Consider the following 23,724-nt stretch of genomic DNA (forward strand, 5'->3'; position numbering starts at 1 on the left):
TCAGATTAATGAATATTGTGTTGGAAATTCTGGTGTATCTCTACAATGATTTGATGAAATATCATTTGAAGCATCCTCTTCATCATTTATTTCATTTCGATGTATATTAATTCTATCGGTTAATGATCTAGAAAAAAATTCTGTTGTTATAGAATCTGCTTCATTCAAATCTAAATTTGTATATGTTTGTGTATAGTATGAATTATTTGCTTTCTCAGACATTAAATAAAATGGGAATTTAACAATATCTGTAGTAACTTCTGGTAGATTAGTTGTTAAATGAGATGATTGAAAAGAGGGCGAAGAAGATGATGAGGAAGAAGAAGGTATAAAATATGACATATATGTTCTAGATAAATCATTATTTGACTGGAATCCATCTTTATAATTATCTTTATTAAATACAGGTTCGTTATTTAACAAAGAATCTTGTTCAATATGACCATATATTGTATTTGTATCATTACATGGAATTTTTGCCATTAATTCAGATCCAGAAAATTTTGATAATCTTCCTTGATCAATATTTTGATTTATATTTGATAAAGGTTTATTATCTAATGCTGAATCCATAAAATTTAAGGAATCATTTATTGTAGAAGTTCTATTCGATAATCGATTTAAGTATTTACTCGAAAGATTTGAATTTGTCGGCAATATAAATGAAATTCCGGATTCATTATTATTGAATGTGGTAAATGATGGAGATGAAGATGATGAAAATGATGTTGATGAATTATAAAGTTCATCTTTACTATCATTTATTGTAGAATTGTCATTATGTTCAATAGATTTCTTGATTATTGTTGGCGAATCATGATCTAATGTGGGTATTGAAGAACAGTTTGTTATTAACTTTGTAGTATCTGAAACAAAGCAAAAGAATTAAGGAAAAATATATCACTGATATAGGAATATTGAATAAGTTTGTAAGGATTTTCCTATACTCTATAAAGTGAGTAATAACAGCCGATTTTAAGGGCTTGGATTTGAACATCTAGAGTTCTTGAAAAGCATTCAATCGTTCATTATTTAGTGTACTTAGTGTTATATAAATATATCTTACAACTTTCATGAAATAATATATCATTGTAATAGGTTTGAATATAAAGTAGTTGAAGGTAATCAGCAAGAAATTTAGAACCTAGTTTTTGTGGAAGCTAACACTTATCAATAAGGAGTATATACGATCGACCTTAAAGCATCACACTTCATGTGGTGTCCGATATGCTCTTGTCGGCCCTTGAAAATCCAAGCAAGGTAGCATAATTTTCGTGGCACGCCGTACTCATATCCCCAGCAGGTCTCCAAGGTGAACAGTCTCTGGCAATCGAACAATGTAGGTTAGTGAATTCGGCAAGTTGGATCGGTAATTTCGAGAGGAGGATTGGCTCTGGGGGTCGAGTCAGACAGACCGAGATCAGATACGTGTCGGTCCAGTTGGGGGTTGGTTTCTTTGCTGCTTTGCGTGCTTCGTTGCGCGGTGTGGTGAGGTTAAAGGACTTTGACCCGGGTCGATCGTGAACGGTTTCAGCTGTTAGTGTCGTGCAGCTATCAACGCGCGAGGACTTGCTCCACGTTACGTCAAGTGGCTGTACTTCCATTGGATCTTAAATTATTCATTACCACTTATGGATAAATCAATCTTAACTACTAAGTTCAATATGATTTTTCTTCTTCTTGTTATTTTAAACTAAACCTCATTGATTATGATTGGTGAATTTTTTGTTTAGAATAATATTACCAATAGAAATTTAGTCGGGTTTTTTTCACCTAATGTAAAGCTCTATTTAAATCTAAAGTCATAAAATTATAACATCTTAATTCTATGATGATGCTATGTTTGAAGCGGTTACAGGTTCACCTAGTCTGCGAACGCAACTAAAACTCTGTGACCAAAGATCAATAAGCTAGATATTCTTATGTGTCCCGGCCCCGCTAACCAAAGAGAGAAGTAGAAGCTTGGAACGGGAAAATATATCCCGCAAGTAGCGAGAAGCACGAGCGATAACAACAGACACAAATTAAACATATATATACAGCATAAAACTGTCCTTGGGAAACGTTACAAAATAGCGTACTAAAATATACAACGGACCAATAGCGTTAAAGATTCTCTCAAGTGGGAAATACGACATGAACATGAGAAGAGCGTTTTTGGCGCAAAACCAAAGAAATTTAAATTCTAAAAATAAAATTACAAAACTAAGGTATTTCCCAAGTGAATTCTGGGGTTCTAACATCCTCAACAGATGAGAATTTCCACATAGTTTGTATTATTAATTCAATGAGTACTCGAGAATAGAATTTACCTATAAGTGTTGGGGGATTCAATTATCTTACAAGAAAGCACGATTTTCGCACTATACAGTGAAGATTATTAAGCGAATAATGTAACATATATATATCAGTATAGAGTTGTGGAGATTGTTGAGTGTTAAATTGGCATCATGAATGGATCAATGTTAAACCATCATTGAAAACCTGGATGCACCCATGATATTGTGCATCAGTTCATCCTTGTCTTCAGTGAGTAACTGCTACATATTAGCAGTGTTCTAGAGAGTAAAAGTTTTTGGTTCGAATCCCGCATGTAAGATCGTGGATGAGCACTGTTGTAGAGTCCTATAGTAGAACGAAACGGTCGTTCAGTGCTTCCGAGTTTCCAATGGTGGTCTAACATTGATTATTTCATGATATATATTTTCGGATTTTGTATTGTTTTTATAACTGGAAAAAAATGGACTATCAAAGAAAACAAACATATTTGCATTATTTTTGTTAAGTTCACTCTGATTATATTTTCCATGAAATATAATCCAATTTTCCTACAATTGTATAGTTACAAACCGTTTCCGAATTTATATACATAAATCACGTCATTCATTCATATGTATATTAATTCTGACTCGTATTCAATGAATTTAAATATAAGAAATATTAGATTAGCTTTACCATATTTTACATGTATCCGGTCGTGACAACTCTTTATTGTAATCTCGAATCATTGTTTTCATTATTAAAAACAATAACCAATATCTATTTATGTATCTATCTGTCTACACTTCCTTCACTCTCTCACTCACACACATAAACACACACACACACGCAACATTCGCTAGTTTGTACGTCAAATTTTAAAAAGAAAAAGACTAAATATAACGAGAAAAAAAAGAAAACAAACAATAATAAAACTAATTTTTTTCGTTTTCTCTCAATGTTTTCCTTTAGAATCATTAACACGAAAAATAATACTACTCATTATGACTGTAATTTGAATAATTTATAAATACAACTAAGAGGAAATGATATAAGTTTGTCTGTTCCTCTTTTTGTATACTCTTTTTAATTATTGTTTATTTTGTAGAACAGATGAATTGTGGGTAACAATAGAATCAAGGATATATAGATTCTGTCTTATTTAGGAATTATCAGAAGGAGTTTTATGGAGATTTTTGTGGTCTGGTGTTTAAGCCTGCGAGCGCTTAACTGATAGGTCCTGGGTTTGATGCGCACAGCTGAGGAGTTCCATACTAGGGCGAAACGACCGTCCAGTGCTTCCAGGTTTTCTATGATGGTCTTCCTTCGATTGACTCATGATTTCAACTATTCAAATTATTTAAAAAATTATCATCTAGATGTTTCTGCATCTCATTGTTGATGTTCATATTTTAACATAATTCATCTATTCTATAAAGTTTTATCAAATCAATTCTCAACAGACATATATATTAACAATGATTGACTGAGATTCAGTTATGAATACATGAAGCTGAATAAACAAGATCTGTACTAATAATAATATTGTTCATTTAGTTTTTATAATATAGGAAGTTTAGATTGTTGAATTTTGGAATGAACATCCTAAACCAAAACACCTTGGACAATTGTTCAGACCTAGTATGAGACCCTTTACTAGTGGCGATCAATGATTCTACTGAGGATCAATTCTAGGGATTTCAAGTCACTCGGTGAACATTTAGACTATTGAGTTGGGATCCAAAGGTCTATTTGTTTTTCTTCAAGTTGTACAATCACTTTCTAGGTAATTGTTACACATTCAAGATGATTAAACTCCACTGGTCAAGATTTCTTCTGAAATCACCACTTCAAACAAGTTACTAACGAGCGCATGAATGTTACAATTATATGTGTGAGGTTGTGAATGCTCACTGCTTAGGATTAGCACATTAGGTTGAAACAACTATCTAATACTTTTTATTTCCATTTGTTACCTGACTAAGATTAGCTTGTGGTGTTGATCACATCATTTATTAATTAAATTCTTTAAAGCAAAATGAAGCTCTGACCAGTAGAGTTCATCTTTGTCAGTCGTGAGACAGTTACTCATTGAAGACAATGATGGACGGTCGCGCAATATTTTGGATTGTTTGACGTAAGACATTAACACCGTTGGATGCCAACTCAGTGGTGTAGAGATTAAGCGTTCGCGAGCGAGACTAGAGGTCCTAGGTTCGAGTGCCACGTGTGAGATCGTGGATGCGTACTGCTGAGGAGTTCCATAGGAGGACAAAATGGCTGTTCACTGCTTACAGCTTTTCAATCATCTAACATTGATCCATTCATAATATCAATCTAAACTCAACAATTTCCACAACCATATACTGATAAAATGAAATGAGACAGAAACACAATATTTTTATCTTTAAATGAAATGATACATAGGACTAGCGATAAATAGTTAATTAAATCCATTAGCATGTCATGTATTTCATTATCATAAACCAGCAAAAAATTATTTATAATTCTTTGTTGAATTACGCTTTATTCAATAGTTCAAAATCTTATTATTTAATCTGTTACTCAAAAACATCGTCAACAAACTGTTCAAACTAATCAGACTTTTGATTGAGATCATGAACCAATTGATGTTAGACCACCATTGAAAACCTGAAAGTACTGGACGACCATTTCGTTCCATTGTGGGACTCCTCAGCAGTGCGCATTTACGATCCCGCTCGCGAGATCTCAATCAAAATTTTAATAATCTCCACAACCCTATACTGATAATCAGACTTTAATACATTTATTTGTTGTTATCAATGAAATAATATGTAGAATATCGTGTAGTAGTTAAATACTATCGTTCAAGATTTCAACATCTATCACTAGACAGTATGTCATAACATTTTAGTATAATGTATTTGTTACTTCATATGCACTGAGGATCAACAGTTGATGTATCAGTGGAATAATTTATCATACGAGTGCCCCAGCGTTAATGTTCCTATTAAGTATTTGCTAATATACATTCAAGTACTCTACATGACTATCATTTTTCATGAGTTCTAATGATTTTGAAATTTTAGATTCATCGATTACTGAAAATCTCGTTTAACTATCAATTATACAGAATGAATTCAGACAACGTTTAGTAGGTATGACACCCAATGTTCGGCGGCCTACGCTCTATTGAGAGTAACAGGCGTAACTAAGTAAGTAAGGAAGGAAGGAAGGTAAGGAAGGGAGGAAGTAAGTAAGTGATTAAGTGATTGATTGATTGATTGATTGATTGAGTGAGTGAGTGAGTGAGTAACTATCGTTTCATAATTTACTCGCAAAACATGGATTAATCAAACCTAAACAAGAACAATCAGTAAACATTACAACATTATAACACTAACCTGTACATTTCACTTCGAAATTCTGTAATCGATTTTTACGATGTATATTGATGTGCTCTTTTCCTATCAATTTGTTTTTATGAATTGGCGTACTTGAAATTAATTTTAACGATGATGATGAGGATGATGTGAACAATTGTGGTCGTGTTACTGTATCTGTCATTACTGTAGTTGTTTTCTCTACCATTGTTGTTGCTATTATCGGTATTGAAGTAGATGATGATGATGTTGATGCTGAGATGGACAATGTTTCTACAATTTCATTCATATCATTCCTATGAGATGTATTATTATTAATTATTAATCCATTGTAATTTTTAAACATTTCTGGTTTAAATGTTGAACACTCTATGTTATCCAGTTGATTCTTTTCACCAATTTGATTTTCATTCTCATTATGTACATTAAGACTTTGAGATAATTTATAAGAAAGAAAATTCTGATGTTGTTGTACATAATCAGAATATTTCTCTGGATCATGTGTATGATTATTATCATGATGATGATGATGACGATGATGTTGATGATGATGATGAAGATGAGAATGAGATGATGAATATTGTGGAATTGCATTTTGTTGATGTGAAAACTCAACATTTAAATGACCTTGTTGTTCACTTTCTTGTTGTCGTTGTTGTTGGATATGAAAATTTTCAATTGTATCATTAATCAATAAATTCAAGTTCTTATTTTTCCCACCAAATGTATATCCATTTCCATATAATGTATTAAAACCATTTGATGCTGCCATTGTTAAACCTAATAATCCAGTTATACTATAATCAGTTGATAAACCAATATGATTAGATCCATTATTGAAACATGTTAAATCATTTAATGTATTTATATTTGATATAGATTGTTTACTGACAGATTTTTGTACTAAATAATTTGTAATACTACTATTATCATCATTATTAGTAATATTATAATCATCAGTATTATTTGTATTAGTTAATGAAGGATATAATTGATTACACATAGAACGTTGTATATATTCATCATGAATATAATGATTATGTAATAATCTTTCATCATTAATAATATTCCTATTTAATTTATTATATATATCATTTGGTAATGTATTTATAATTTTTGGTAATGTAATATCTTTAATATCATTAATAGTAGTAGTATTAGCAGTAGTATTAGTAGTAGTACTAATAGTTTTATTATAATTAGTTAAATAATTTCTTTCACCTATTTCATTTATTTCATCAATAAATTTAAAATTTAAATTATTTAATTGATTTTTAAATGATTCACAATTTTCTGATGAAATAACATTTGATAAATTTGAATTTACCGCTTGATTTAAATGTTCAACAGTTTCGTCATAATTTCGATTAAAATATGGTGTAAATTGTGAATATTCCAATGAACTAATGGTATTATTATTATTATTATTATTATTATTAGGAAATGTATAAGAAACTTCTGGATAACTATTATTATTATTATCATATATCCTTCCATTTCTTGAACTATTAAACATTGTCGGTGAATGATGAAAACGTTTTATATCGGGATTTAAAAGATTTGAAGTTGTTTTATCTGTGAACATTAATTGTTTAAATGATGATCTTACCGAATGAGATGATGTATTAGATTTTGTTGTTGTTGTTGTCATTGTTGTTGCTAAAGTTCCTATTGATGTTGATCTACCTCCAACTACTGATAATGTTATTGGACTATGATTTATATAGTTTTCTTGTCCAAACTCGCATAGTTTAATTGATTTTGGTGAAGAATCAGTTTGAAGACTTAAAGGTGTTGTTGCAGGTGAATCATGATAATTTGAATCTTGACTTAATTGAGTTTTATTTGTTGGTGATGTATTATGAATATGACGATGACTACGTTTTCTAGATAGTACATTATGTGGTTCCATTGAAGTTTGGTTATCCTATGTCAGTTAGATAGAAAAAAACAGTAACAAGTTGTTTGTTTAGAGAAGAGTTTTGAAATTTAGACTGAAACGATATCAGGACAGACGTTCATCAACATTTAAATGATAATATGGAGTGCAGTTAATGTATATTTGGATCACTTCACTTATCTAGGAAGTTTCATCAGTCCTAGTGGATTGTCATCTGACAAAACCTTTAGTTGAATTCAAAAAGCTCACTTGGCTTTTGGCGATTTGCATCACCTGTGGTGTGTGTACACCATCCGTCTGCCAACTGAAAGACGAGTATACTGTCCTGTAGTTCTTTCTTTTTTATTTTGAAGTTATGAAATCTAGTCATTAAAGATATGGGGATATTCGTGCATTACTAAGGTTTGCTCACAAATGCATTCAAAGTATTTCTCGCTTATGTTGGGACAGTTATGTTAACAATACTGATGTTAGACGTAAAGTACTAGGTAAAGTAGGCTAATCGATTGCTGAGATTATGAATCTTCATCAATTGATATGGTTGGAGCATGTACGTTAAATTATCAGAATACTAGTAAATTTATGAGATGTTGTATCAATCACATTGAAGAAAGTGGCAATTTTTTGGCCCAAAGTTCAAAATGTCTGCCAACTATTGACCGGGGAATGAATAATTTGAAAAAGAATCCAGTTCATTGACGAACACTACTTAAAAATCAATTTCTAGAAACCCTCTTATAGTACAATTTTACGTATTTATTATAGTTAAATTTTGATGTGTTTTCGTCAATGTACAATTACAGTCTTAATTTTGTAGAAATTCTGTCTTCATTTTGATGATTATCTGTTCATTCTAATTTCATAGATTAATGGTAAATATCACATAAGAAAAGTAAATATGATGGCTAAATTACTCCTTTGAGTATAAATACAGTTGTATGCAATAAATGGAGGAGAATTCCACTAGATTACAAATGGATTAAAATTAATACATTCAAAATAATCGGATTCCAACAAGCTGACATAAAAATACTATACTTTCTCGAAACAAAAACAGTGAAAATTTCGAATTCCAACCCAGTGTAAAATATTTAATTACTTACTCCTGCCTATTACCTCTCGTAGAGGAGTATAGGCCACACACCAGAATTCACCATCGAAATTTGTCCTGGGCAATCCTTTCCAGTTGTTATTCATCCTTTTAATGTCTGTTTCGAATTCTCGATGCAATGTGTTCTTTGATTTTCCTTATTTCCATTTTCCCTCAGGATTCAAGGTTAGCGCTTGTCTCGTGATGCAGTTTGGTGATTTCCGTAATGTATGTTCCATCTAACTCCACCGTCTTTACCCAATTTCCTCTTGAGTTGGGATCAGGTTTGTTCTCTCTTCCACAGTAGGTTGTTGCTCATAGTATGCAGTCAACGGACATTGAGCATCGGCTTATCTGTTTACTCTCACCCTTTCTCTTTCTTCTGGCCGTCGACCGGATTATGAAGACCTCTACATCTCAGGAGAAGCATGAAGTGTAATGGACAACTTGAATGCAACTTAACGATTTGGACTTCGCAGATGACCTAGCCCTTCTACCTCCTACACACGAGCAAATGCAGGTCAAGACAGCCAGTGTAGTAGCAGCCTCTGAGTCAGTATGCTCTAACATGCATAAGGGAAAAGCCAAGATCCTCAAATACAACACGGAGAACACCATCCCAATCACACTTCATAGAGAAGCTATAGAAGAGATGAGAACTTTCACATTTCTGGGCAGCATCACTGATGAACGAGGAGTATCTGATGCAGGGTGGATGTGATAATTAGAAGTATTTGCATTGTTATACAAACTAGGAATCTCAAAAATAACGCAATTTAGACCATGAAGAAATAGATGAGAACAAACGAACATATTGTATTCGAAATTCGAAATCAGGCAGTAATCAAGTACAAAGGAATCATTAGTTCATACAAACACCATAGCGGCATTCCTAAAACTGAAGAGCATGTTAAACTCAAAACAACTGTCAACCAACATCAAAATCAGAACCTTTAATAAGAACGTCAAGACAGTTCTACTGAATGGAGCTGAAACTTGAAGAACTACCACGACCATCGTGTCAAAAATGCACAAGTATTTGTAAACATTTACTTACACAAGATAATCAATGTCCGTTGACTGCATACTATGAGCAACAACCTACTGTGGAAGAGAGAACAAACCTGATCCCAACTCAAGAGGAAATTGGGTAAAGACGGTGGAGTTAGATGGAACATACATTACGGAAATCACCAAACTGCATCACGAGACAAGCGCTAACCTTGAATCCTGAGGGAAAATGGAAATAAGGAAAATCAAAGAACACATTGCATCGAGAATTCGAAACAGACATTAAAAGGATGAATAACAACTGGAAAGGATTGCCCAGGACAAATTTCGATGGTGAATTCTGGTGTGTGGCCTATACTCCTCTACGAGAGGTAATAGGCACAAGTAAGTAATAAAGAAATAAAACAAATATATTTAGAAGGACTTCAATCATGTGACAATAAGTTACAATATACATTCAAATACAAATGTAGGTAAAAATACTTTTATACGATAATGTTGTACTATGTAGTACTATATCAACCGCAAACGGGTTATTCTTGCTTCCAAACAGACCTTTTTATTCATTCTCCCAGAGTCACGTTTGACCTTGTCACTTATTCGCTTATTAATTTTGACTGGCTTTATATGAGCATATGTGTGTGTATTATGTACTCTATTCATCTCATGTCTTTAGCTTAGTTCTTCTCTCTATAAATGTTGAGTTACGTTTTATCAAAACGTGTTGCCTAGCTCGCCTTCTTGGCTTCACTTTGATTAACTACTTTTCATTATGAGTTTCTGTCTAGATAAATAAGTACTTGAAATAAGTTCATCCAACTCAACCCGTTTTTGGCTTCTTGTTACTGCCGTCATACAAACAGGGTTAGCCTATGTAATACATGGAGTTAAATGGAAGATCTACGTTCACAGAATATTTATACGTTCATCTAAATTCGGATCAGATCAACGAGCCACAAAAATGGGATGTAATCAATATATAAATTGTACTTTTTTTCCTTCATCTTATACTAACTTGCCTTATTTCTAACAATACGATTAATTGATGATACAGATGGTACATTTTCTACTGTACATATTTGATCCTTTAATAAACGATCACGTATTTCCCATGCGAACATAGTTGGATTATCCTCTTTATATTTGCAGATAGCTTCAACAACGGAAGCCGTTGCAACTTTTGGCTTTGATCCACCAATAACACCAGGTCGTATACTTCCAGTTTCATAATACCTAAATAATTAAAAATACATTATAAATTATAAATCATTCAATAAGTATCAGGTAACTGGATATTAACCTCCGATTACATCGAAGATTATGTTCATATGAAAACAATTTCTTACAACATACAAACATTGTATTGGTAATCGTTTACATTTTTCCGTTGAAGTTAACCACTGTATTTGATCAATCACTGTTGATACATATTCATTCTGAGTAGATTCCTCAACCAGTGTCATTTTGTTGTAAGCTTTCATTAAAGTCATGATTAGTAGTGACTAGCAGTTGAATTCAAGATGTTAGTTCCATTGTATTTGGAATTCGTCATTTAAATGTACCTATTTCTCAATATTGAGTTTCACAGCGATATTTGTAAATAGATGTCGTTATCAAGAGCATCCATTTAGAATGTAGATATGCCAGTAGGGATTCATCAATTCCAGACCAACAAAGTCAGATATGTTTAAACAGATGTAATTATTGATCAATTATATCAATTTACGACATCAGTAAATTGCAGATTAACCAAAGCTAGGAATGGGAATCTTTGTAAGGCAGTCATTAGCGTAAGTGACTTGAAATCGTGACACATTTCTTCTTATCTTAATTGATCGATATCAGTCAAATAAAAATGTCCTGATTTTGAAATAGTTTACGTTGTTAAAAGGAAAATTTATTATACGCTAGTATACTACTTAATTTGTATGTGAGCAGTGTAAGACGAGACTTCTTTATGTATTAAATAAACTATTAGATAGTAAAAGTTAAATGACTGGAGTATACAACCTTCGATAACTCAGTTTCAAACTAGTCATACTTTAACTTTTCGATTATCGATAATTAAATAGTGTTATTTGTTTCCACTAAAAAGTTTGATTTAAAGCTAAGTACATGAGTAGTCTTTGTCTGGAAGTAGTATAACTATTAAGTAAATTTTCATAGCCACACAATATGTACATCCAACAGAAGAGGTTGATAAATTATTGGTTTACCTACAAATTATCACAAGTTATAAAGCTATACGGGTTGTATATCGTATTTATAAATGTTGATGTTAGTAATAATTATCAACTTGTTTAAATGTAAATATAGTAAACGCAGGTACTCAGTAAAGTAAAGTTTTGGCCTAATTTGGAAGCTTCACAAGGTCTGTTCGAATGCCAGTCAACAGGAACATTTCCAGAGTACAAAATATTGATTAGCTTTGTCCAATAACATCACCTGAGGTGTAAACAAAAATATTCTCCTGCCTATAAAAAAGTTTAATAGTAGACATAACTCTTTTGTGTATCATTTTTTAACTACACTATTGTAAAATTGTCACTAAAGGCCACCCCTAACTTACTAGTGCTGTTAGGCAGTTTAAGGTTGTTGCTGAGATACTCTAAATTTATGTTACATTCTAGTCAAACCTCTTCAATAAGATATACCTACAATATTGAGCTAACTGATGTCACCTGTGGGATTTGAAATGATGTCACCCAATACTACGGCCTTAGATACCAACTTTGAGCTTTTGCCTCGCAGTTGACTAGTGGGATTGAGATATTTACAGTGATTAACAGTGCACACTATATTGAGTCGTTTAGACTGGTTATCATATTGCAACCGGATCGTTGTAATTCTTTTAGGCATTATAGGACTAACAAAACATTGGTCACTGTATAATAAATCAATGCAACTCTCAGTTATCGCTGTTAGTTTTTAATAGTGGAACAATTAAGTAAACAGAGGTAATCCCAAAAATAGTATTGAAAAAGTAATTCTGTTAATTGATTGATTGCAATGTCAAATTATCCTTTACTAAAATAATAGTAACATATATTACACTTTCTATTATATACCATATCTTGGTATACTATACTGATTAGGATATAAGAGTGCCAGAAAAACTCTCTGGATGATAAGAAATAAGACATAATTGATTCCTATAAACTGCATGAAATCAATGCTTGATAGTTGTCTAAAAAAATGGGATAATACTCAAATATATATTCACTTATAATTAATTACAATAATATAAGATTATACTTACCGTCCTAAAATTTTACTAACACAACCATGTGAAACTCTTAATTGTCTACTAATATCACATGGTCGTACATTTTGATTGGCTAATTGAACTATTTGTTGTCTAACTTGATTTGGTAATGGACGTCCATTGACAAAAACACCTCCAAGTTGATTTATTCCACCATGTCCTTTGAAAAAAAAAATAAACAAAAAATAAGGACATAGTAAACTACATTCACTTGGTATTGTTTTATTTGAATCTTCACATTGATGTTCAGAACTGCAATTGATCAGTCTCTTATTGGAATATGTACATCTTGTTCAGATTGCCTTGATATAGTCTTAAGTCACAGGGTCAGGTACATCCAGCTGACCAGTCCCAAATAGGACGAAACGCGCGTTCTGGATATCACTGCTAGCCACTATCCATCTTTGCTTATAGTAAACTACAGTCTATTATTTTTAGTAGTAGTATCAGTAGTATATATTTTTAGTTAAAGGTATTTATAAAATTTGTAAAAAACTTTTTTAAAATTATTTTTGTGATTCAAAACAATTTTATTCACTGTTGAATCTTTCAAAATTTCAGTCTGTAACTATTGCCTCACTTTATTGGATTATGATAATCAACATGACAGTAAATGGTGTTTATTTTGGAAAAACTCTGATTTTCAACTATACAAATAAACTGTTTCAATGGACCTTCTCTTTATTGAATTAAACTTTTGAGTTTGAACTTCTTCAATTCTTATTTATGTTTCTGGTTGACCTGCTATCATACTGCTATTAAATTAAAGTATTATTCGATTATTATGCATGTTATCAAACTTTATCTAGGAATGATTCTACTGAAGACTTTGGATTCTGTTTATTCAGTAGCCATTATTTATTTGTAAAGAAATCATTAATTCACATAGATTGATGTGAATCATCGTGCAGAATGTGCAAATAAACGATTTGAATTCATTGAAACCTTCTATATTGAGCTGCTTTCCGTAGACTTTAATTACTAGACATTATTAATTACAACCATCTTGAAGTTATTGTATCTAGTTCAATTACGTTAATGAATAAATACATTTTGGCTTACATTTTAGTTCACCTTTATCTCAGTTTAGTTTCATCTGGACAGATAATTCTAGTGCTTTTACTTTACTGCATGTTGTCGACAACATCAATCGTGTAGGGTTGTGGAGATTATTAAGTTATTGATTGAGATCATGAACCGATTGATGATAGACCACCATTGAAAACCTGGAAGCACTGGACGGCCGTTTTATCCTATAGTGGAACTCCTGAGCCATGCGCATCTACGATCTCGCACGCGGGATTCAAACCCATGGCCTTCAATCTCGCACACAAACGCTCAACCTACTAGAGTGAGGGTACAGACAGATATCCATCTCAGCACAATGGAAGATGGTCGCGGAATTTCGTGGATTGGTTAAGGTCAGACATTAACACCATTCGATGCCGGCTCATTGGTCTAGTAGGCTGAGAGTTCAGTGCTTTCAGGTTTTCAACAGTGATCTAACATCGATCGCTTCATGATCTCAATCAACAACATCAACTGTATCAAGTCCAGACTTGATACATATTTTTGTTTAGAATTCGTCCAAAAATCATAAATCAGATAAAAAACATTTGACGTAAAATACATAAGTATTTAAATATATATGTTCCCATAGTTACAAGATTAGTAAAAAAAAAACAATAATCCCTCTCAAACAATCTAACTATAATATTAAACAGAAATAAATACTTGAGGGAAGAAAACTCGACATTTTCTTTTTAAAACAGTAAAAATGAGTGTTTACATCATAACAGTCGAAATTAATAATAGTAATGATAGCAATAATAATAATAGTAATAATAGTAATAGTAATAATGTAGGGAGATATTTCTACATCTATTTATTCATTATTATGCCATACATTCCCTAAGTTGTTTCCATCTAGCATCTTGTCTTTAAGCACTATATATATATATATATATATATATATATATATATATATATATATATATATATATATATATAGTGCTCTTGTAAGAGATAATTTGTTATGCTCCATTTATAGCCGACTCTGATTTTCTTTTCTTGTTTTCTTTCATTTGTCTCATTCAACTGTTTTGCATATTTCTTTTCGTGTTTTTGTTGTTGTTATTATGGTCGTCGTCGTTGTGGTAGTTTCAGTTGTTTTCAACCTGCTAACATTTAATTTATTTAGATAAACTTTCTTTTCCCCCATCGAATTTATGTGTGTTTGTGAATGTGTATATAGAAAATAAGAGTTGTCTAGCTATTCACTCGTTAATATATAAACAGCTACATTTATTTCTGTTAGCAGGTTCGCACGCGCACACACACAAATAGGAACGTAAGCAACATTTCTGGTTATAGTTATGCATTTATTTAGTAGCCAGTCGTCAATCCTTATACTTTTCCTATGTTTTATTAATTGGGAAAATATAAAACTGAACGAATTCAAGAGAGATTTTATAAGAATGACAAGAAGAGAAATAGATTTCAAAGTGAATGCATGACTTAACATAAGTATAATAATAATATTATCAATTGTAAATTAGTGGAATTATTCGAATACTTCTAATGAATGTTATCATTATCATATTTGTATGCTTATTTGTTTATATATAATCTTCAGTTTTTCCCTTGCTTCGTAGCGCGTTTGCGCACGAGACCAAAGGTCCCGGGTTTGAGTCCCTCAGGTGCGGGACAGTGGATGCTCACCACTGAAGAGTTTCGCATCAGGACGAAACGGCCGTCCAGTGTTTTCACCTTTTCAATGGTGGTCTAACATTTATGATCTCAATCAAAATTATCTAAAGTGAATTGGTTTAGAATCTTCGATTGAACTGGAATCGTTCAATTTGACATATGTGGTGACTAATAGTTAAATTTAGAATATTCATTTCTTTGTATTCGGGACTCGTCATTTGAATTTACCTATATCCCAATGTGGAGTTTCACAGTGATGTTTGTAATTAAGTGTTGTCATTCAGAGAATCCATTTAAAATGTTGATATGCTATTGGGGATTCGTCAATTTCAGAACTTGACATAAAAAAAAACAATTCAAAATTCATATCTGTTACATAATCTATAAATTATTTGAATTCAGTAGCTCAGTGGGTAACACGTAGATGTTTAAAGCCTATAGTACCAGATTCAATTTTCAGTGTGAATATGATCACCAGAACTCTGGTGTATTAGAACGAAGCCTAATATATGGACTGAAATATGGATCTTTATATCCACTTCTAGCTATAATCCATGTGTAATATGAACATAGTGATTGTAATCTATCAAAATATTAGTAAATTACTCAAACTGAAATTCATTTCTGAATACTAATTAGATCACTAAAATCAATTTTGAATGGTACACTTTAATCATTTGATTTCATTATGGAAGATGACTTGGACTTTACTGTTTATTGTTGTGTGTTTTAATAAAATGTTATGAATGTACGATATTGATAAAGGAGTGTATTACTCTTACAAAATTAAATATTTCAAATGGATTTTGGATGTATTTTCATATATACAATTAGTAATGACTTGATGATGTCTAATGAAGGCTTCAAAAGAACATTAAATTACTGCAAGTTCATGGGTTTATTACTTGAAGTTTATTTTTTATTTTTCTGGCATGTGAAACTAAACTGGGGTTTATTTCTAAAATATATTTTATTTGAATCGATAAAGCAATAAAAATTATACACCAAATCTGAATATTATCCATAAATTCCATATGTTTAACATTTACATCAAAATCTGAGGTAGTTGAATGTTTGAAGTTGATCAAACGTTCGAAGATAGAAAGTCTAGCAGCTTACTGTTTGATCTTATAGGACGAGCTCCTGTAGTGTAAGATACATAGGTCATAGCTATAGCTCGCTTTCAATACGGATATTTAAATTTAAACCGTTTTTATATTAATTATTCATAGAAATTAGGTACTAATTCACAATTGCTCTATTACTGAATATTCAACTAACCACTCTTCCTTCGATTATTAAAGATCATTAACATTGTAGAGTAATATATGAAAAGCATAATGATTAATTATCAGTAAAATAAGACAGTCACTTATCTTATTAGTGAATAATTAACCAAATATTAAACCAATTTGATAGAATGATTCAATGAAACTATACCTTTATTTCATCTCAAAGTAAAAAAAGAAGATAGTCAAATGATCCATAATTAGAGCAATGCGTTCATTAAAAGTCAATCAGTCAGTTACAAGGTAGGATCAAATTGTCATACATTAGCATAGCAAGATGAATATCGGATTCATAGAAGGAGTTTATTCGATGATGTAATATATATGAAAGGAAGATTTTATGTTAGGATATAGTATAGAAAGCAATGAATATATTTTACAAATATTGGCTTTTACAAAATATGCTTTATCTGAAATCGTGATATCTATGGTCTAAGCCACTTACTTGCATCTTGTTTTTTAGATATAACAGTAAATTATCTTAACCTTTATAGTCAATACTAATAATTAGCATAAAAATAACTTTATAGAACAATAATTATAACACTGTACTATGTGTATATGAATCTGTCACATTAGATTTAAGTATCAAAATATTGGTTAAATGGAAATTTTTTTATTCATGGCTTCTAGAAGAACTTAAAATTCATATGATCCTTTTTATAGACTACATGGTTTTGATCAACAGATTCCACCACAAAGGAACTAGAATGTTTCCACTTTGACTGATGTAAAAATATCAGTATGGGGTTCTGGAGATTATTTAGTTACTGATTGAGATCATGAATCGGTTGATGTTAGACCAGTGGAGCTAATCCGTGTCTAATAGAGACAAGTATCTACCTCAGTACAATAGAAGATGATCACGCAGTATCGTGGATTGGTTGAGATCAGATATTAACACCATTGGATGCCGGCTCAGTGGTCTAGTTGGTTGGGCGTTCGCACGCGAGACTGGAGTCCATGTGTTCGAGTCCTGCGAGCGAGATCGTGGATGAGCACTGCTGGGGAGTCTCACAATATGACGAAATAACTGTCCAGTGCTTCCAGGTTTTCACTGGTGGTTCAACATCAACTGATTCATGATCTCAATCGATAATGTGAAAATACATGATTATTATGTAATCTGAAATTAAGGCTATGACATTTGTTAATTTCTTGTGTTGATGAACATATAAAGTAAAGTGCAATTTTTACTCACTATCTGGATTATTATTGATGGACTGAATTTGTGCGTATGGTTTCAGTATAAAATCTGTGGAGCATATAACTAGTAAAATGACAAATCAACTGAAATATCTAACTTCAGGGAATATTATGACCAATATAAATGGATATAGAGTATGGACATTGCAACAAATACAAATTATTTTGAAAGGGATAACATAAGTGTACACAAAGCTTCACAAAATAAGGCTTTACTTCAATTAATCTGTTTGTTGAACAGAATATATATTAACCGAATAGCATCATTTCTTTGATCACGTTAAAATTCTTTATATATATAAGCTATCAATATATCGAGAAAAAAACTGATTTAAACTGGCTAAGGATTGTAGGGAAGTTGAGTACGACGTCCACGCTCGTGATCTGGTGCGGATGCATGACCGAGCGCCTTTAGCTAGGTAAGTCCATTAAAACTAATGTCGAAGACTTATTTACCACTACAATATATATATATATATATATATATATCCTCCCATTATTTTAATGTTAAGATTGTCAATACAGAGGGATGGTATATGGTGAACTATTTAGAAGAAAGGTATAGAATAAAACTGAGAACCTAAAGTTCCCCTGATAAATTTACTACCCAATAAACTATTCAACAAGATTTTAGTGAAAAGTGACAATAGAAACAAACTGTAATATTTAATTAAGAGTTCAAATTCTACTTCCTTAGGAAATTTAAAATCAAAACAAATCAGGATAACTCAACTAATCAGTATTATGTACTCCTCCGGATCCCCTCTGGGGCTACTGACGGTGCCAAGTCCTCATAAAGGAGGAGGGGTTGGTATTGGGTTAGCGACCTCATCCAGTAGGAAACTAGCTCGCTAAAAAACGCTAACCAAAAACTTTTTCCTTTTCATCCAATAGAGTTTATTTACGTGATAACATTTAAATCTAAAATATTTTGATAAACCAGTTGATTAAGTCAAATAGTTAATTAGTAAGCAGTCTATCCTTCATTTTCGCTTTATTATAAATCGGATTACACAATTTATACAAATCTACTGATTTGGACAACTATTTTCATTTCAGTTTGAACCATTTATAAGAGTTCAAAACATTTATAAGTCATGATTTTTTAAAATCTCGAATTTGTTTTACGATTTACTAATCTTTAAATTCCTCATCTGACGACCTTCTTGAATATCCGTGTTACCTGTTCTTGCTATTTAGATATTCCAACAAGTTATCTGTTTCTTACTAGTAAAGGGGTTGTGGAGATTATTAAGGTTTTGATTGAGATCATGAACCGATTGATGTTAGACCATCACAATTGAAAACCTGGAAGCACTGGACTGCCGTTTCGTCCTATTGTGGGACTCCTCAGCAGTGCGCATCCACGATCCCGCGAGTGGGATTCGAACCCAGGGCCTTCGGTCTTGAAACGGCCGTCCAGTGCTTCCAGGTTTTCAATTGTGATGTTCTAACATTAATCGGTTCATGATCTCAACCAAAAACTTAATTATCTGTTTCTATTTATTTCAATATATCATTATGTTTATTATTGGCATGACCCATTCAAACGCATTTATTAAAAATTTGCAATCTTTTAGTGCACAACTTACAAAAAAAGTAAAATCAAAGACATTGTGGTGGTTGACAGAAGTATGCACTGAAAGGAGTGAACATTATTCAGATGTCAATTCATGAACTGCTAACATCTAACTGAAAATCACTAATTGGCAGGATGGACCATCTTTAACTCCTATTAAATCTAAACATGTATCTTAAGTGTGATGTAATCATAATTCAAGAATCTTGGTTAAATGATTTACAAGACGATTGTTCATCATCACTGTAAGATTTCAAGATTGATCTAGCAATAACAAAAGAAAACTTGTTGAAATACTTTGCACTGAGAATTCTATATTGTAACATAAAAACAATACTGAATAAAGCCATTAAGAATCATGATAATAATCAGCTTTTATTCAAATGTCATCTACTTTACATCAGATAGAAACTATTCCCTGATTACATAATACTTTTATTCTATTTCTCTATTTCACTAATTGATATTACTTCGTTGAAAATCAATATCTACTCAACATACGAAAAATAAAAATAGTTGTAACAAAATACATCAAAGAGAAATAATGAAAATAACGGCGTCATTCAACTATCTATAATATTAACTATTAATAATCTATGCTATAATTTTATTTAACCGCGGTGTATCCCTCTATATATTGATCTATATGTATATTTGTATATAAGATAGAGCGAGGGGTGGGGGTGGAATAAAGACAAAAGCATTTGCAACTATCATTTTGTCTTATCTTTTATTGTTGTATCATATTTTAAGATAATATAATATTAATATTTAAAAAACGTAATCCCTTAACTAATTGATACCATGTATTAGGTCTTATTAACTTGCTTTTTTAATAAGTTAACTAAATGACAAAAATTGATATTGTAGTGTATGCTACTTATATCGGCCGACATAAGTAGTATGTAACACAAATCAGAAGAGGGATGTATGTCAGCAGAAAAAGCGAGACTATGGGTGAACCAATCAGATTTACGATAAAAGGTCATGGATTTTGACGCGAAATTTATTCACTTATTTGGCTAAATAATGTCTTTGTATTATAGCTGATGTCAGTTCGTGATGAAAACCCTAAATCTACTTCCCAACACTAACCATCAACTGTAAGTCATAATCTTTATTCTGCGCACCCCTTTATAACCGTCATTTAGCCCAAGTAAGTAGTTAGACACTCTCAAGGTCATTTTAGCGACGCTCAAAGGTCGTCCATACATTATAGCCTGACCACAGAAGGCTGTGAAAGTCAACTTGAAGAAAACAGAAAAGGGAAATAGAAATGAATTGTGAATTAGAAGAATCATACAGAATGTGAAAGACAATTGTTAGAAGATTTACAAATGAAGTATTCAGTGTGTAGTTCTTATATTTTATGAAGATATTCTATAATTTTGTATGAAATCATGAATTGATCATTTTCACTTAGTCTTCATTCATGACAATATTACTAGGAAAATGTCAAATGAAATACTGGCCATATACATATAGAACATTAGTGGACCTATATACATGAATGTGTGAAAAAGAAACAATTTCTAAGGTTACAAAAGTGTTTGTGCGTATATTTTCGATGACCATTTATAATTTCTTGTAAAATATCTGTTAATAATTACAAAAAATGCGTTAGTTTTTACTTTAATAAAATAGAAAATATTAAGTTCCAAGACTGTTCTGTAACATGTAAATAGTAGACCATGTGTTTCTGTGTCTGTATGTATACATGTTTGTTAATAGGTGTAGCTGTTCCCTCTTCTAACTAATCACAAACTAGGAAGCCTTAGAGACATGAAAATTTCATAAATTTATAAAATCTACATTTTTGAGTTAGTTTACTGTTGTTCTGCATTGTGCGTGTGTGTATTTGCATATATACGAGCATACATGGATACATACATACATACATACATACATACATACATACATACATACATACATACATACATACATACATACATACATACATACATACATACATACATACATACATACATACATACATACATACATACATACATACATACATACATACATACATACATACATACATACATACATACATACATATACTCACTTTCTTTCTTCCCGCCTATTTTCTCATGGTTACATTTTTTGTTTTACCTCTTCTTCTTCTTCTTTTCTTCCTTTTTTCGTTCATATCAATAATTGTACCAACCATTTTTCATTAAATATGGTCATGCTTCAATAATCATTAACAATCGTCATCATTAAATATTATTTCCATCGATAATATATTCTTGTGTTATATATTTTTTTCTGTCATTTTGACAGGAAAACTATATTTTTAAAAATTCAAGATCATATTTTGTAGAATAAGAAGCATTATATAATCTTGTTGAAAGTAGTCACTTATTTTCAGATCAAAATTTCCTATATTTATTTGCTGATTACGTAGCTAAATATTGACAGAATTAAATAACAAACATAGTCACTACTCAATAAGTGCTTCTTTTATCATTTAAAATCAATCAGAATTGGATAGAATGAAAAAAAGTCAATAATTCGTAAAGTAGTTTTGTAACAGTATTGGAAATCATTACATGTGACATTATTAACGTGAGTCTGGAAGAAGAGGAACAAGCCTTACGTAAGCTAGAACCTACAGAACAATTGACAAAACTAATAAGTTTTCCCTTTTTGTACTCGAACCGCGTCTTTCAATTCTTTTCAAAAATATATCTGTTGTGACAGTACGCCGGCGTTCTTAGTTCAGAGGCATTTACCAGTCCTAACAGTTAGATTGTTGTTTCAGATTGTTCCTGCTTCAAACTAAACGCCAGTATTATGTGCTACAGTTTATCATAATATTCGTAGAAGAAAATCGATTTTTAATTATCTTTTTTTTATAGCTTATTACAAATTAGTTTTTCATGTCTAATCTTAATTGACATCATCATCACTATCAGTTGGACCAAAAAGTGTATCACATATAAGAATTGAATGTTGAATAGTAAGAAGTACAATTCATTGATTATTTTATTGAATATTTATCACTGACATTATAAACCTTTACCTATTCATATTCATAGTTATTAGTTTCTCATGGGGATTAAATTAATTAGTCAGATGTAATATTGAGTATACAATGAATGTTTTACGGAGAAAACGAAAAATATATAGTTAATTAGGTTCTAGACATTATAGCTATGTAGTTCTATTATATCAACCTTTATTTAAAGAATATGAATGACTCAGTAAATATACCGAGTTTTAATTTGATTAAACCGAACAAACAAAAAATGACTTTCATTTACATACATATGTACACATAAAAAGATGTTAAAATATTGTCATTTGAATCTGAACCGATCAATGTTAGACCATTAATGAAATCCTGGAAATACTAGATGGCTGTTTCGTTCCAGTATGAGGCTCTTCAGGAGTGCATATAAATGAACCCGTACTCAGGAATTGAACCTAAGACCTTCAGTTTTGTGCGAGAACGCTTAACCTTCACACCATTGAGCCGGTGTCCAACGGTGTTAATCTCTTAGTCTGACTAATCGACGATATTTAACGACCATCTTTCATTCATCCATGTCCATATCCGTATGTGTCTGTGGTTAACCATTAGACATAACTAGTCTTAAAACATCAAATAAATGAATTACTTTTTGATAAAATTGGTATGTTATTTAATAGTTTGGAAATTTATGATTTCATGCAAACTAAAATGTTATTCTAAATATTTTTCTATCTAGCTAAAGAACAATGAGTTCAGCTTAGGAATCCTCTCCAGTGAGCTCATTTTCGAAGGTGTATATTTGTTATACATATAAATTGTATTTTTTAATACATAGACTATGGCTAGTAGTAGAATCCAGAATGTGCATTTCGTTTCATTTAGGTTTCATCAACTCGCAGCATTACTGTTGTTTACGAAATTGAGATGACGAAAAGCGAATGTCCGGCGCTTTAACCAGGTTGGTGGGTATGGAGATCCATCTACGGGAGTTGGAAAACCTTGATTCCAAACCAATAGTTTATATGGGCTCCAGGATCCTGAGCAAAACAAATGAAGTGTGAACCTGTTGTT

General features: G+C 31.6%; 1 protein-coding gene across 1 annotated transcript in view; it reads right to left on the bottom strand.

Annotated features, from left to right (window-relative positions):
* PAX5 (Paired box protein Pax-5) overlaps nt 1-23,724 on the bottom strand; it is a gene marked incomplete at both ends in the record, with an annotated part of 36,486 nt that continues 12,762 nt past the window's right edge. Inside the window, 4 exons of the mRNA XM_051218655.1 lie at nt 1-866; nt 5,646-7,551; nt 10,645-10,858; nt 12,885-13,050. Of these exons, the coding sequence (XP_051070300.1) occupies nt 1-866; nt 5,646-7,551; nt 10,645-10,858; nt 12,885-13,050 (3,152 nt within the window). The remainder of the gene's footprint in view (nt 867-5,645; nt 7,552-10,644; nt 10,859-12,884; nt 13,051-23,724) is intronic.

Source organism: Schistosoma haematobium, chromosome ZW, assembly GCF_000699445.3.
Source record: "Schistosoma haematobium chromosome ZW, whole genome shotgun sequence".
Classification (NCBI taxonomy): domain Eukaryota; kingdom Metazoa; phylum Platyhelminthes; class Trematoda; order Strigeidida; family Schistosomatidae; genus Schistosoma; species Schistosoma haematobium.